This window comes from Pituophis catenifer, unplaced genomic scaffold (assembly GCF_029215685.1).
Source record: "Pituophis catenifer annectens isolate HBS135680 unplaced genomic scaffold, rPitCat1.0.hap2 SCAF_1, whole genome shotgun sequence".
NCBI lineage: Eukaryota > Metazoa > Chordata > Lepidosauria > Squamata > Colubridae > Pituophis > Pituophis catenifer.
Window position 1 is genome coordinate 218486904 of NW_027256881.1, and position 17032 is coordinate 218503935.

The 17032-nt window shown below is 36.5% G+C and overlaps 1 protein-coding gene across 1 annotated transcript in view; it reads left to right on the forward strand.

The window, feature by feature from the left end:
• NCKAP5 (NCK associated protein 5) overlaps positions 1–17032 on the forward strand; it is a 674947-nt gene that overhangs the window by 591263 nt on the left and 66652 nt on the right. The window contains exons 15-16 of the mRNA XM_070957028.1: positions 11432–11749; positions 15030–15169. Coding sequence (XP_070813129.1) covers positions 11432–11749; positions 15030–15169 — 458 coding nt within the window. The remainder of the gene's footprint in view (positions 1–11431; positions 11750–15029; positions 15170–17032) is intronic.

The following is a 17032-nucleotide window of genomic DNA, read 5'->3' on the forward strand; positions in this document are numbered from 1 at the left end:
CTATGACCAATAAGCCTACCCTTTTAAATATGATCAGTTCTATAGTTTTATGTGGGTTTCATCTTAATAGAATCCTTCTAAGTCAAAATGGTACTTTTTTTTTAAGCTGAGCTGTGCTTGTTCTTTTAAATGGTTTGACAGGAAGCACATCTCCGATGTGAATAACAGAGTTGGAAGGTACCTTAGAGGTCTTCTTTTTCAACCCACTGCTCAAGCAGAGACCCAATACCATTTCAGACAATAGGCTGTTCAGTCTTTTTTTAAAAGCCTCCAGTGATGAGGCATCCACAACTTTTGAAGGCAAGCCATTCCACTGGTTAAGTATTCCATTCCACTGGTTAATAAATTTACAGACGTTTCTAAAATTCACTTTGTCATTATGGGGTACTGATTAGTGAGAAAAAAATGAATGTCAACAAGCTGTAGAATCAGGCTGCAGCATAACAAAATTGACAAAAGTGAAGGGGATCTGAATACTTTCTGAATGCACTGTATGTATACGCTATAATAGCTAGTTTAGGGGTAACTGCTTTCAATCCTCTGCTTCATAAATAATATATAAAAATCGGATGGCTTTATTGTGTTTTATTTTTTTGTAAGAACCGTAGTTTTGATCTAGAGATAAATAACTCAGGATACATCTAGAAATGAGCAACTCGATTTCTGTATGTGCAACATATCTTTCCCTGATTTCAAACGTTCTTTTAAAATTCTATATTTACTTGTTAGGAAGATAAAGTGGGTTCCCCCACTCAGATGTAATAATCTGTAAATTAGGAATAGGAAGTCGTCTTACATTCTGTCACAGAGAAAGCACCACCTGTATAATGTAGCTTGTATGAGGATATTAAGGGAATCAAATTTAGAGCATCTATAAAAAAAGAGAGAGAGAAATGGTCACAGAGTGATGTTTTGACAAAATTCTTGGAAAAAGCAGCTAAAATCTAACTTTGTAAAAAGTATCCTACATTTCTTACCTGACTCTTATCCTAGTATTCAGGGATTGCATAACAATGAAAGTGATAACCAGAAAAGTACATAAACAGAATTGTCAGAGCCTTATATTCCAATGAATAAAAGGCTCTGACAATTCTGTTTATGCACTTTTCTGTTTTGTGTTGTGATTTCTGATTGTGTTGTGATTTCTCAGATAAGTGGTTGGAAATTCTAGCTATTTGGAGTGCATGGAAATTCTAGTTGTTTGGAGTCTCATTTTACCTATTTTTCCTTACAACTACCCCCCCCCCCAAAAAAAATAAATATGACTAGCAAAAAAATTGCTCATTCTATCCCCAAGACCATATTCTACAGATGGGGAAAATACAATGGGAAGTCCTCCAAAGTTCCATACTGTTCAGATGGCCTAAGTGGAGGCCTTTACTGTTATCAATGAATTATTCATCAGTTTCAATTCCAGCTAATAGGAAGGGACAGAATTCTCTGACAGAACCACCCCTCCCCCCAAGCTTTTATTGCAGGAATTTGTTAAAAGGAAAATAGCTTCCCGAAATAAATTCATGTTAAAATGTTGGCCTTAAATCATAACCATTTGCTAACTACTGTTGCTTCCTGTTTATATTCAGTTAGCTTTGGGCACAGTGCTTAGAATATCATCTGGTCTGGAGGAGGAGAATTCATGTCCTGAAATTGGGATAATGTGGAAGAAAATCTGTGGATTCACCAAAACTTTCTACTCTTGGTTTAGAGAACATATTGGTTTAAAAAACAATTTTTAATTGGTTTCTTACTCAAAATAATAATCTGTGTTAAGAAAAAAGCAAAAAAACCCATCAATTCTGTACATTATTGAGTCACATTTATTATATAGACTGATTTTGAACAATCTAATGGAAGACATCTGAGTAAGAATTCCTGTTTAGCAGTCAGTGATAATTCAGTAGTTAGCAAATATTTGGGTCACATTTAAATAAAATGGGGGTCTGCTCAGAATCTAAGTGAGCAGAATTTGATACCTCAAATCTTATAAAAAGCTAATGGCTTAGATTTTAAGTTTAGAGGGGGGGAGGGAAATCAGACTTCATTTGAGAGAAAATAGGGAAGTTTTATTACTATTATGAAAGAAAAGCCTTATTTTCCACCCCTTATCTCCTTAAACTGCTTTAAAATACCATCCATAGTAAACTCAGGTCTGAGTTTAACTGAATTTAAGAAACCAAACGATAATCTGCAATAAGATGACATTCACGTCACTAAAGTATGAAAGTTTAGGGTTGATAGTAGACATTGGGTCTACAAAGAAGGAATGAACTAATTGTCATGTTGCCTGACACAACTGTAAGTTGTCCTGGTTTTACAGACTTCCAAACTCCTTTCTTTTCACTACAGCCAGAGCTTTGGATTCTGATATTTTCCACTGCCTTTTCTTTGTTTGGCACTCCATATTGGTGAGGTCAACTTTTTCAGCACCTCAGTTCATCTTCACGGTTTCAGCAGATGAATAACGATATTAATTTCCCCTTTTTTCATATGGAAACAGATCCTGAAAAAAATGTTTTAAGACAGGGAGACATAACTACAAGAAAATGAATAAATAGCATAGATCTTTAGAAAACTATTAACTCTGAATGTATTGATGTGCTCTTCATTGACTAATGTTCTCTAATGTAAACTTTGGCTAAAAGACTCTAGGGAGACATGGGATGAACATCTCCTCTGTAATATCATGTGAGCAATGTGAACGTTACTGAGCTTTCAGCATGAGTAAATAACAAATCACCCCACAATAGAGGGAGCACTTATGAAGCTATGATCTTGGAAATATGTATGTAGCCTTCCCATGAAAGTTAACATTCAGTAAAGTCACTTTTTGGATAGGGAAGGCTGTTGTACAAGGTTTTCCAAATGGCCGATAAGCAAAACTGTAACTTTTAAAGCTGTCCAGTTCATAATTAGGAATTTCATTCTATTGCAAATGTTCTGTGGTTTTTAGTATATCTGGCAGTATATTCCAAGAAGTGATTAGTTGGTTGGTATTAGTTGGTTAGTACCTGAATAAGGAAAAGGAAGAAAAGGATCGTATGAAAAAGAACTTTGTTTGGACCAAGAAACAAAGTTTGGATATTACCTGATCCTATAGATTGCTATAGTTCACACAGTCCTTCACTTAAAGCTATTTGTTTAGTGACTATTAGAAGTTACAACAGCACTGAAAAAAAATGGCTTATGTCTGTTTTTCACATTATGACCATTGCAGAATCCCCATGATCACATGATCAGTTTGAATGCTTGACAATTGGTTCATATTTATGACGGTTGCAGTGTCCCGGGTTCATGCAATCACCTTTTGTGACCTTCTGACAAGCAAAGTCAACAGGGAAGGCAGATTCCCTTAACGCCATATTACTAACTTAACAACTGTGATGATTCACTTAACAACCATGGCAAGAAAGGTCATAAAATGAAGCAAAGGTCACTTAACAAATGTCTTAAATGTTAGCCATGGAAATTTTAGGCTCAATTGTGGTCGTAAATGGAGCGCCACCTGTATTCACCCCAGCCATCTTCAGGATAATGTTGTGGTGCAGTCAAAAAGAAGGCAGCAGTTCCATCTGCTAAAAATGCTGCAGTTGTAAGTGTAGTGTGCTTCCAACTCAGTATTAGAATTTGAGGCCCCAATGCATGGCAAGGCCTTACCTGCAACCCTATCGGTTGACCATACAATTTTGCTTCATCCATGCTGGTTTGAATGCATGAAGTTTCTATTCTTTCTATTTCTATTCTAGTTTCTTTTGTTTCTATTTTTCAGTGTATGCCATGGCTTTGAGACTAGTTTTTACAAACTAATCTCAAAAAAAAAAAAAAAAGCTTTTACAAACAGTTTATTTCTTTTCAGTTTCATGCACTAGTTGGCCATTCAGAGCAGAAAAATGAAAACCTGATGCATTCAACTTTAGTTAATGTAGTTAAACACAGGCCAACATATGTAATCCACTTTAAAACTGATTTGGAAGCCAAAATCTTAATTTTGGGGGTGGGGTGGGTGGGTGTTGTTTGTTTGTTTGCTTGTTTTAGCATTTCCAAGAATGGAAAGGACAGGCAAATAAAGAGAGCTGTTCTGCCATCTGTAGTTTGAGATCAACTTGCCAATTGCAAATGTATTTTAAAGAAAAGAACGATTCACATTGCAGTGCTTACGAAAAATCAGGCTAATATTTGGAAATGGTAATGTTTCAGAATTAATAGGCATTCGTGGATGAATCTGTTTCCTTCCAAGAAAACCAGCCATTTAATTTAGTGCAAGTTGAAGGTAGGCCCATTTCTCACATTTAATTTCTAGCAGGGGAATCCTTTGCCCCTGCTATGTATGTTTGAACTACTTGGTTTGGTCAATATATTGGATATAAATGTAATGATTTCTCAGAATAAATGTCATTGATGTTCAAGCAGTATTTGAGCCGGGGGACATACTAACAGTCCACTAAGATTCACAATATAGTAAAAAGGAAAATAAAATTTGAAAGAGCTGGGCTTACTGTGACAAAATTAAATAACAGATTGGAAATATTATGAAAAGATCAATAGGAGGAAACATAAAATTGAAAAGGAAATGATTTGTTAGATTGTATTGAGTAGCGCCAGCCAATACATGATTGCACACTACAGTCTAGGTTGAATTATTTTATTTGATCTAATTTAAGGATGTGCAAAATATTTTGTCCGTGAAGTATTCAGCAGAGAGAGCACCTGTTTTCCACATATTGTTCAGATGATTGGATGCATGAAACTAAACCGGACTGTTATAGTTTATGTATAGGCTGAAACAGGGCAATGGGTAGAAGTAAAGGAAGGGCTTAGAACAAAACAAGAACATCAGTGACACAACAATTCCTCCTTCCTTCTTTCCTTCCTTCCTTCCTTCCTTCCTTCCTTCCTTCCTTCCTTCCTTCCTTCCTTCCGCAGCTCCCAGTACTAAATATTCCACCACCCCATCCACTCCCAATCTTTTGGGAGTCTTTGTTTTCCTCTTCCTCTTCTACCCTTCACTTCTACTACCAACGTGCCACAGGATTATAACCCTATAGACAACACTACTATAGACATGCACCTTGAAATCTTCTGCATTGCACAGGAGTTCCCAGTCAGACAGACTAGTAATGTATTGCCTTAATGATCTGGCAGTCAAGAATTTTTTTCTCTTGTCTCCAAGGGAAAACAAATAAAAGAAATGGGAAAAAGAAATGTGGACACTCCGCAGATTGTGATTCTATACACAAAACTCACATGAGGAGTTTTGCCTCTCCCATCTCAAATGTAAAAAAGCATTCCAAAATCCATTTACAACATAATTGGAATCATGAACTGCAGTGCAGTTCAGTACAGTGATGCTTGAAATTTGAATAAACTCAGAGCCCTTATCCAACACATAGTAGATCTCCAAACATCTGCTAGGTTGTTGTTGTTGTTGTTGTTGTTGTTGTTGTTGTTGTGCTGCTTCTTCCTCTTCTTCTTCCCCTCCCCCCTCTCTTCCTCCTCCTCCCCCCTCTTCTCCTTCTATCACTTTGGGTGTCTGTTCTGGTTCTCACTCTTCTGGCAGCCTATTGTTGATTGATGTTGTGGTAGTGTGTCTTTGATGTTGTCTCTCCATCTTCTTCTGGGTCTTCCTCGTGTTCTTTGACTTTCTCTTCTTTTTGTATAATGCCTTATATGGTATGGAAGCTCAAGACATCCTCTCCAGGTGAGCAAATCACTTTATTTGCAGCTTTTGTATGTAGTTTAGGCTAGTTATTACTCCCTGCAGCAATAGAAGTATCACATGCTATTCAGTAGTTTTACAAAGGAATCAATTCCCCCCGAAAGGAAGCCTATGACACATTGGGACATTGATGATGGCAGGAGGAGAGAAGGCAAGGAAGACACTGGGATAGCTACTGGGACCTCAGATAAGCTGCTGAGGGTGGAGGGAGGAACGAACACACACCAACCATGCCCTTTTCACTCAGCTGAGTTTTGTTTTAACTAAAACCTGGAACAACCTAAATTTCTTGGTATGGCTTCTGCTGAGTTATGGCTAACTCCAAAAAGTTCAACACAACTTCTAGAACCCTTCCAGGTTTCTTGCTGATTTGATATAAAGCCATTTCTCTCCCCCACCCCCACCCCCATTTCAGAAACATCCTCAGTACAATTTAAACATCCCCAAACTCTGGACTTTCTAAATTTCCTCTCAGGCTGCCAGTAGAAGTGGTCTTCCCTTCAGCTTTATATAGCTTGTTGTGAGAAGATGTGATCAGATTTTTAGCTTATTTTTTCTCTCTCTCTCAGTTTTAAGCTAATGCTTCTGCGGTTGTCAGCCGAAAGTGTGTACAGATACCAATGAACCCTTTTAGTGTAATCTCTTTTGTAATATTTTGCAAATTACTCTGTCTAGATGGAAGGAGGTTTGCATTGAATGTCACATGGAACACTATAAAATAAGCACAAGATTTTTTTCTCTCATCTCTCCAGAAACCTGCAAATAGCAGGAAGCACAATAGCTTCCATTTTACACTTTTAAGAAGAAAATACGATTCAGGACCAGAGGATATTTTCCTCTTGTTTTGTTCGTATTTTTCAAGAAGAAAGGAAAGCTTAGTTGCTGCAAGGATGAACTTGATACACTTGCAGGGATTTTCAACAGATACCTTTCTTTAATTTTCCAGCTTGATTAGTGACTCTAAAATTACTGGACTGAGATTGAGATACCTTCTTCTGTCTCACTGACAATTGCCTCCAAGGAACTAGAGTGGAAGGGAAGAAAAATACATATTTTGCTTCCATGTTTTATTCTGTCATAAAATATAGAAAGGAATTTGAGAGATAATAATGAATTCTGGTCACTGAAACAATGGGATAATGGGAATTTATTCAGAATAGCTTGTTCTTCTAATCAGAATCAAGTAATATAAACTAAGGAATCATGTGGAAATTCAGATGATGATCTACATAATAATCCTACAGAAGCAGCATTCAAAGTGGTAGAGTAGCCCCTCAGAAAGCAGTTTAAACGATATGATGGCTGGGGAAGCTACTTTAGTCCAAATCAAGGCTAGGGCTATTTGGAATTTTTAACATCCACAGGGTCATTGGCTGAGATAATTAAGCTCATTTTCCCGTTTGCAAGCCAGAGTGAACCTCAGCCCCTTTTCCCAGTCAAGTATATCAATGAAGAAGCTCCCAGAAGGCCATGAAGCATTGCGTCTTCCCACAAACATTGAGGTAGGGTGAGACTGGTGACCAGTAGATAAATGGGGAATGTTCTTTTGGGGGGTGCCATGAGATCTAGTTTTTGTTAATATTACTGTTTGCTTTTATGCTTTATTTTTTACATTTTGAACTGTCCATGGTTACGATATATAAAATGGGCATCCATTTAACTCTTTTAAGTAAGTAAATAGGACTATTGTGAGTTAAATCAAGAGATTAGTCTCTTAGTTGAAGGACGGAAGGAAGGGAAGGGAAGGCAGGAGGGAGGGAGGGGGGGCTCTTTCTTGTTTTCTGAACACGAAGAGAAATTAAATGGTGATACCCAGACATACTCTTGCAATATAGGTTGGAGGCCTCAGACGTTTATTTGCAGCTGGATCCAATTCATGTTATTTGAAAATTGGCTGTAGTAACTTCCAGATATCCAGGATTTTGAGAATAGCATTTCAGTCTTAGAGCCTCTTTGAAATGAGCCTTGCTGCCACTTTGCCAGTGCTGTGGAATTTATCATTCAAAATACTTTCCGTAATCATGGTAACTTGTTTGTAAATGATATTGGCATTAATGGGACTCATTTTCTTTTCATTTCACATAAACTGTAAAATATAATAAGAGATAACTGCCTATAGAGGAGTATTGAAGAGGGGTATTTTGGAGCTAATGGAATCAGTAAAATGAAAAATGTAATATCAAAGAACTGATTTGTTATAAGAAACTGAAAGAAGAAATATTAAAGAATCTTTTATATCAAATTAGGGGATCTTTCTTGTCTAGAGAACAAATTATTAAAATGGGTCAAAATGGTTGCAGAAATATTTGTTTATCTATTTGGTGAATGTTGCTCTTTCCTCTCCAGAGCAAAGTACCTTTCTGAATCATAGATCCAAAGTTCCCACCTTTCATAAATCCTGTAAAAGTGAGTAGTTGAAATAGTACAATGATGGTATATGGCTTTTGTCCATTACAAATATATGGAGAGAGGAGGGGGCAAGGAAGAGCAGTACAATTAGATTGATTCATTAAATCTGTCAGTGGTCCATTTCCACAAGAAGCAAAAAAAAAAAAAAAACACCCAACCCTTTAGCTTCTCTCTCCTAACAATAATACTAGTAGTAATATTCACTGCTTTTGGAACTAAAATTTAAACTTATTCCTGAAAAATATTCCTTATTTATTTATTATTTATTTATTTATTTTATTCAATTTATATCCCGCCCTTCTCCAAGTGGACTCAGGGCAGTGCACAGCCAGAACTAAAACACATATCAATACAAAATTTAAAATTATTAAAAGAATTAAATAACTGTGGCCCAAAAATTTAAAACATTGAAAACTAAAACCCCTTTGACAATTTAAAAAGCTAAAAAACTAAAAAAAAAAAGGGGAGGGGGAGTTCACGCCAGCCCTGCTTGATGGAAAAGCAGGGTGCTTTGTGCTTTCAAAGAGACTATTGTTTGGTGCTTGTGGTGTTGAACTTGGATATTCATCCACCATTTTACACTGTTGAACCTGGCTTAAAATACTGCAAAATATTCAGGTTGCAGCAATTGTTTTACACACTTTGAACTTTAGATAGGGGCTGTCCATGGTACTGAAATAGTGGTGGTTAATTACCATGTATGAGTGATAGCCCAGTACTTTCCTAATCTTACCATTATTTTTTCTTACTCAAACAAATTCCATCTATTTCTATGTGCAAACAGTGTTCAGAATGCATGGATACCCTTTTTATTTCTTTATATCTGTCTCTAGAACGACTTGTATTAGATAGCCTGAAATAGACTAGTCGTATAGGCCTACATTTGGTTTAAGATGTATTCTGTGCAATCTTTCATTTCATGAAGTCTCCTAAGCCAATTTTACAATTCTGTGAGTAACTTAGTGAGCCTAAAATAATTGGGATGCTTTGATTTTTATTTTGTAAGAAGAGTACAGTCCTTGCTCAAATCTCAAATACCCCAGATTGATGTATTTCCAGATAGCTACAGAACTATAAAGTTAAAAATAACTTTATATGATAGCATTTTGAATTTCTTCTCTAAAAATAAGAGCTTAACCCTGTTTTATTTAGACTAAAGTCATTCTAGGCATATGTGAAGTTATAACTGTAATAGCAAATGCTATTATGAAAGTCCCTTAGGAAAAATAAAAGATAATACCTCCAACAAAAGCTTCATTTTACTTGCTTTGTGATTCTTTGAGGACCATATACTATAATATTCCCCACCAACCATCTTTTAATTCATATTGTATTTTCATTGCTTATTTTTATAGTTTCATTTCTTTACTAATGTTATGTTTACATTTCTATCATTTTTTTTTCCATTTACTATTGTAAGCCACCCAGAATAGCCCCATGGCAAGATTGGGAAGCAAATAAATTTGATAAATAAAATAAAAAAGTAAAATCAAATTTCAGAGTATATTGAAATGTAGTGGATCTGTACTACTCATATAGGCCAAAGCTGGCTATGCAACAGTTCTCACTAATTTGTACTCCATTCCTTACTTCAATTTTTAATGTAGATGGCAGTAAAGTGGAACATCTAATTTGCATATGGTCTGTACTTCAATTTTTTTCCAAGAATACCTCTACTTGAACTTGGATTAGTAGTAGTATTAGGTAATGGACAGATCTGGTAGCTACAGAACAGACATTTTGTTTTGCTTTGTACTTAGCTTTGTTGTACTATCAGACTATTTGACTAGGTTGGATACTAAGATTATCAAAAAGAAAAGGCTTTATAGTTCAACGGAGGCTGTGGGTGACTCAGAGTTTGGACCAACTCTGTTCTTGGCCACCATGACCCTGACCCAAATCTTTAAGGGCATGATATATACCTTTAGATATAGTTTTTGTGAGCTGACCTTGTAGGACATTGCTATCAATCTTATATTATACGTAGATCATTTTCTGATTCCTTTTTTGCTTGGTTATCCAATTTTGGAATAAATCAGTATGATCTCTCTGAGGGATGCTGTTAGAAGTCTTCTCCCAATGCTTGCAAGCTATGAGGGAGCTGATGACTCACACTCAACTCTGTCAAGATTGAACTGTTGTGAGTTCAGTCGTTTGGCCCTGAAGAACCTTCATTTTTAGTGTTGGATGAGGTAGTACTTTCTTATTCAGGACTGGTGCACAATCGGGGGTTTTTCCAGGATGCACATCACCTGTTTAAAAAGCAGATGGCAGCTGTTTCTAGGAAGGCTTTCACACATATTTACCTTGTGTGTCAGTTATGTCCATTCTTGAATCGAGAGGCTATCCAGACAGTGATTCATGCCTTAGACACTTCTATATGGATGATTTCAATAGGCTGTAGAGGGGCCTACTCTTGAAAATCACTTGGAAGCTTCATCTGGTTCAGAATGCAGTGGCATGGGCAATAAAAGGCTCACCTTTGCTTAACAATGTAATACTTTGTGGGCTGTTCTAGTTGTTAGTAATTTACAGTTGCAATTAAAGGTCTGGTCCATGGACTAGGGCCTGACTATCTGAGGGACTGTCTATCTCCAGCAGTTTCTGCCTGTACTATTAAATCAGACAGATTTGGACTACTGCAGATCCCATTGCTCAGACAGAGTGCTCTGATGGGATCCAGGAAGCATGCTTTGTCTATGCTCTGCCAGTCCTCAGGAACCGCATTTCTCCAGAAATTCCCCATGGCTTCTCCCCTGCTTTCATTTAAAAGTTTGTCAAAGATTTGGCTCATTCCTCAGGCCTTGGGTTAAAGTGCATGATGGGTTTCTTTTAGAATATATATTTTTTAACCTGGATGGTTCTCCTTTCAGAGCCTCTTTTTTATTTTCTGCTTTATTTATTTTTATTATTTTAATTGTTTAAACCCTCCTAAGGGTCTTATGCATTCAGGCAGCTTTATAAATCTTATATATATATATATAATATATATATATATATAACCCTCCTAGCAGTTAGAGCTTGCTAGCTGTTAGAAAGAAAAAAGCCCAGAACTGAGTAGATGTGATTCTACTGAGCTGGAGCTACAAAAAACCTTGGTTACGTAGGGAAAACCTGGCTAGAAGAAAAACGTGTATATATATTCAGTTTCAAAGGCCTTATCTCATTTTAAAATAGTCCCAGGTAGGGATGTATGTACAAAACCTGTGAGCTGTAGCCCTTTCCTTTACCCAGAAGCCCTTTCTTCAAGGTGCCCTCTGTTATGCTTGGTCTTTTTCATTGAAAGTAGCCTCCCTTCTTACCTTTTAGAATCCTGCTGCCAAATGAGGACATTGGACAGTGGAATAGGAACCTTTCCTCTTCCAGACTCAGGAAACCGTTCAACAGGCCGACATGTTTCTAAACAAGGACTGGATTTAGAAAATGAAGATTTCACGTCACCCGAGCAACCTTTTCCTCAGGCTCCATCTGAGAAAGCCCAAACCCTAGAACGAGAAGTGCCTTCAACAACTAATAAAAGCCCGGGATCTGTCGAGAGTGTAATTTCTCATTCAGCATCAGATCCTGCGATGGCTGATAGAGGTGTGCAGGCTTTGCAGAGTCATCTTCCGAAAGCAGCTTCTTCAGGTAAAATGACAGCTTCTGTTTTTTGCAAATGAGATGCTTTGTGTCCATCTGTCAGTTTTCATTAGCAGAGGCCTCCTAGCAGATAACGTTGTGGAAAAATGTGTGAAAAATGCAGCTGAAAAGACTTCTCGCATTACTGTAGGTGTTTTACAAGCCGGGGATTCCAGTGAAATGGAGATGTTATGATGCTGAATGGTAATCTGTTGTCTTATAAAGAAGACACAGCACTTGTTACAAGTTCTTTTTTAAACTGTACACAGTTAGCCTGATCCAAAGAGACACAAACATACTGGGCCTGAACAAGTGGTTTCTTTCTATCTCCCTATAAGGGTTAGAGGGATGTACTATTTTCTAAAAACAAGCACATAATTATATGATATGTATGATAATTATATGATAATTATGTGACAATTACTATATTTGACAATGTTCATATTATAATCTATATTATTACTAGTCAATATAGTGCCAGTGGTGAAATCCAAATTTTTTTACTACTGGTTCTGTAGGCATGGCTTGGTGGGTGTGGTGTGGCTTGGTGGGCATGGCAGGGGAAGGATACTGCAAAATCTCCATTCCCACCACATTCCAGGGGAAGGATATTGCAAAATCTCCATTCCCACCCCCATTTGCCAGTTCTCCGAACTACTCAAAATTTCTGCTACCGGTTCTCCAGAACCTGTAAGAACCTGCTGGATTTCACCCCTGCACTGTGCTCCATATTATGGCTAATATGCATCAACATTTATGTCTTAAGTCTGTTTTGTCTTAAGTGTCTCCCCCCTCCCCTTCCGCTCCCCTGCCCTAAGATTTCTTCTTTTTCTCTTAATGGCCACCATGTAGAGTTCTTGCATCTTTTTTAAAAAAAATGTTGTGCTTTATCTAGCTGAGCCTTTATACTTCTTTTCCTCTCTTTCGGAGCATCCACTCCTGCTGAAGGAAAACCACCTTCATTCAATTTGCTACTGTACTCTGCTGGTGGCTGCAGAGCTCCAAAGCACACACCTCCTACCACACCTGTGCCAAGGTTGCAGCTTTAATGGCAATTCTGCTAGGCTGATGCTGGGAGAAAGGCCCCAATAGGAGAAAAAGAAGGGAGCAGAGGTGCCTGCAATTTTGTTCCAGCAGCTTATTCTTCCACACTGTGTCTTTAAATACCTTGTGGCTAATGTCAAAGCTACGTCAGGACAAGTTTAAGCTGTAGCCAAAAGCAAATTGAAGATTTTCCAGAGTTGGGAGAGCTTTTACTTTTAAAATGTTTATGGGTGTATGTGCATGCATGTCCTATGTGACCAGTCCAGGTAGATTTGTTGTAAATGCCAATGCAAGCTCTTGAAAGTATCCCATTGATGATTCTTGTTATATAAAGCATACATCTACATCTAGAAATAGCTTAACCATTTATTCAGAATCCCAAAGGTGCTTTTCAAAAGGCAACTGGACTTTATTGGAGGTTTTCTTCCCCTTGAAAACGTTTTGCTTCTCATCCAAGAAGCTTCTTCAATTCAAGTTGAATTGAGGAAACTTTTTCAAGGGAGGGAAACCATAAGAAAGTCCAGTTGCCTTTTAAAAAGCACCTTTGGGACAACTATGACCTGGATGACTGAGAATCTCCATAGATATTTTACTGAGAAGTATAAAAGGCTGCCCTTTTCAAGTTCATCAGAGGTACGTGAACCTCTAAATGTTATTTTTTTAAAAATATTTTAATCATGATCCCATGTACTTCATAAAAGAAAAAAAATGTTTAAAACAGAAAGTACCTTAACATGTTCAGACTGCACAATTATTTGGCAAAGCTGACCTTTTATCCACTGGCACATTCAAATGAGAATTAGAAATCTACTGCAAGACTCCCAAATAATGTTTTGCTAATGTGTCAATATTTAAATTGAACAGATGACTAAATAAGCTGCATTAAAGATTCTTGGAAGTTTATGACACATTCTAATTAAATATGCTGGAATTTAATTGATTTAGTAATATTCCTAATACAGGTTTGTATGCTTATAACAGAATGCAAATACATGCTGCATGATACATTGGAAACTCCCCTGCTCATTTCAGATTGTAGTTAAAGAAAAGGTATTTTAAGTTAAACTGTTTTTTTAAAAAGTGTATTGTTAATTAATAGCACAACTAAAGGAGATTTAGAACAGAAATCTTAGTTATAGATTATATGCTACATGCTTGAATAGCCACATGTGTGACCTCAGTTCAGCAGCGTGCTATAGAAAAGACTCCATGATTAAACACTGTCATTATAACAAATTGAATAGGAACTGCAAGCTCTGAATTGCTTCATAAGAAGTCAGTAGCAGTAAGATTGTCCTGATCTTAATGCTAATATTCACTGCACCAGCCTTCTACGGTCTGTTTCTTAATTAAATTGTCTTGAAGATATTTTTTTTTTAAAAAAAGCCTGGTATACTGCAGATTGGGAGGGCAACATTCCCACTTTCAAATGTTATCTTCTTACCAATCTCTCTTTTCCCTCCCATATGCATGCATACAGTGAATCTTACAAAGCACTGTGATTTACATGTGCTCTTGTTCTACAAGTTGTTCAATTGAAAAAGAGTAAATTATTTGGCTAAGAACACTTGTGGTAAGAGATTTTTTTTTCTACTGTTTCGTTCTTTTGCTCTCAGTTGGAAAATCTACATCTGATGGTTCCCTTTCTCAAACTTTCCATTAAAAAAATGGTCAGGACCCATAGATCGTTGTGATTTCAGTGCCAATTTATTTTATTTTATTTATAATTGGAGGCTATATGTGTTCTTCTTGCACATCCCTAACATTAAGGATGGCTGAGAATTATGTCCTTTTTATAATGTAGGAAATATGATCCATGATATTAAGTGATTTGGCTTGTAGAATTTATATCAGGTTAACTTTGTCTACTTCTTCTTCCTCCATTTGGTAGAAATGGAGTTATCAAGCCCTTAGCAGCAGCTTACAATAAAGAAACGAGATTCCCACACAGTTTTCTTTACTCAAATTTATTGAAAGGGAAGAGATTTCGTTTATAAAAAATGTTGACATTTCGTTGCATTTACTTTAACATCCAGTTTATTGGTAAATGTCTTCTGGCAGAGATGACTGCATGTTTTCCGGATAAAGAAGAATGTGAAGATGTTCTGCATTTGTAGCATTCTGCAAGCCACTGTCCTCTCTTTTTCCCATGACCATAGTGTAATCAGTCAATTCATGAATGAATCTGATCCTTACATGCAAACAAAATCCAAGAGGCCATGTTCCATTTCTTTTTGTTGTCCAGGAGTAACAGGTCCTGTGGAAAACAACAGTCAAGAATCGAGTTGTTTGGCTTCAGCATCATTAGATGATTCAGAAAAAGAAAAATGTAACAACGTAAAGATGTTTCCAGACTGGAGCAGCAAGAATGTTATCAAAGCCAAGGTATAAATGTAAAAGATTTTGAAAGTATTTGGTTTATTTTTCAGAGTTTATTTATTTCTCAAATTTATATTCTATCCATCCCCTAAGTGATTATCTGCTATCCCACTTCGTTGTCACAAACTCTTTGATGTCAGTTACATTGGGAATTTGCTTATAACACAGTATTAGAGTTGGTGGATTGATGGATTGTATTCTGAATGTCCCAAGTTCAACCCTGGCTTCTCCATGCTATGGGGGAAAAAATCTTGCCTAAAATCCCAAACAACTATTGCAATTTAGTATAGAGCAGTTGGCAAGACAGACTTAAGGTCAAACTTGGTATAAGCCAGAATCTTATGATCCACTAATTCACATGAAAAACCCAACACCCAATAAGGGTCATGGCAAGGAAATACCTTACCTCTGTTTTTAAGCCAAATCCATTAGTCTCTTATCATTTCCATAGAAGATGTGAGCTGTTTAACAGAGAGAAGAGTGGTAAAATAACATTATTGCTGAATATTTTGTGTAGCAGTAGGTGTACCAAAATAAACTTATATTCAACTGAAGTTCTGTTCAGTAATATATCATGCATATTTATTAGCATTAATATGCTATATGTGCTTTCCCTTTTCATTTACAATATTTACAAATAATTTTTATTATTGGTTGCACAGTTAATTTATAGGGGAATAATTTGTGACTTGATGTCAAATAATCTATCAACTGAAGACATCAATCCTTTGTTATCCCCAAACACTATACAGTAGAAATTCATTTTCCTTTTTTGTAGGCACTGATTACTATAGTTTCATACTATCTCTTTTTAAAAAGTGATCATATTCTGCCTCTTACTATGTTCCAGGAAACTGAGGTCAATTGCAAGAAAATTTGAAGGCCAAAATTTAATCTGAAAAATACATAGACTATTTTGTGCTGTTGTTATTTTCTTTTCTGCAAGTGTTAGCAGCCTTGAATTTGATAAAAGAGGCAGTGAAGATAGGAATGTTTAAATTTTTTGCTATAATGTTTTTTCCGAATCAAAGTTGCCTTCATCCAAAGCTGCTTTCCTTTTTTGAAGTGCAAAGGATATATGAAGCAGTTATATTTTCTTCTCCGAGAGAAAAATACCTGGGTTGATTTCTCTTAGAAACCTGGACTGTATGAAAGAGTAAAAGAAAAGCCCATTGCGTTTTTGTGATCAAACTCAGAATTTCCTTTGGAAAAAAGAGAAGAATCTCACCAAGAAGATACTACATGTCTACCCTGCATCATATTTTTTTTAAAAAAAGCTATACTGAAAACTACAATCATACAATTATTTGCGTTGTGCCAAATAAAGAATTAGAATAAATCTATAGTCTTTTAAGATAATAGTCTGAATCATTTCCTTTAGAATAGTGAGGTGAAGTCAGGGAGTGGGGTTATTAACGTATTGGATTTGAGTGGGAAGACCTAAGTTTTATTAGATTTTTATCTTGCCTGTATTATTTTTATAAGTAACTCAAAGCGATGAATGCATTTAATACTCCTTCCTCCTTTTATTTTCCCCATAACAACAACCCTGTGAAGTGGATGGGCTGAGAGTTATTGGCCAAAGTCATTCAGCCAGCTTTCATGCCTAAGGCAGAATTAGAATTCATCAGCTCCTGGTTTCTAAGCCAACACCTTAACCACTATAACTTCAACCACTTTCAGCCACAGAAACCTCTAGATGTCTCTGAGCCAGTCACTATTGTCTCAGTTCCATCAAACTCAACAGGTGATAGTTATGAGAAAAACTCAGTATAGCATTATGATTAGCACAAACCAAAGAAAAACAATAATGCTTACAGAAGATTGTACCTCTGGGGAATGGTATTGATTCAGGTTCCCTACTGCAAT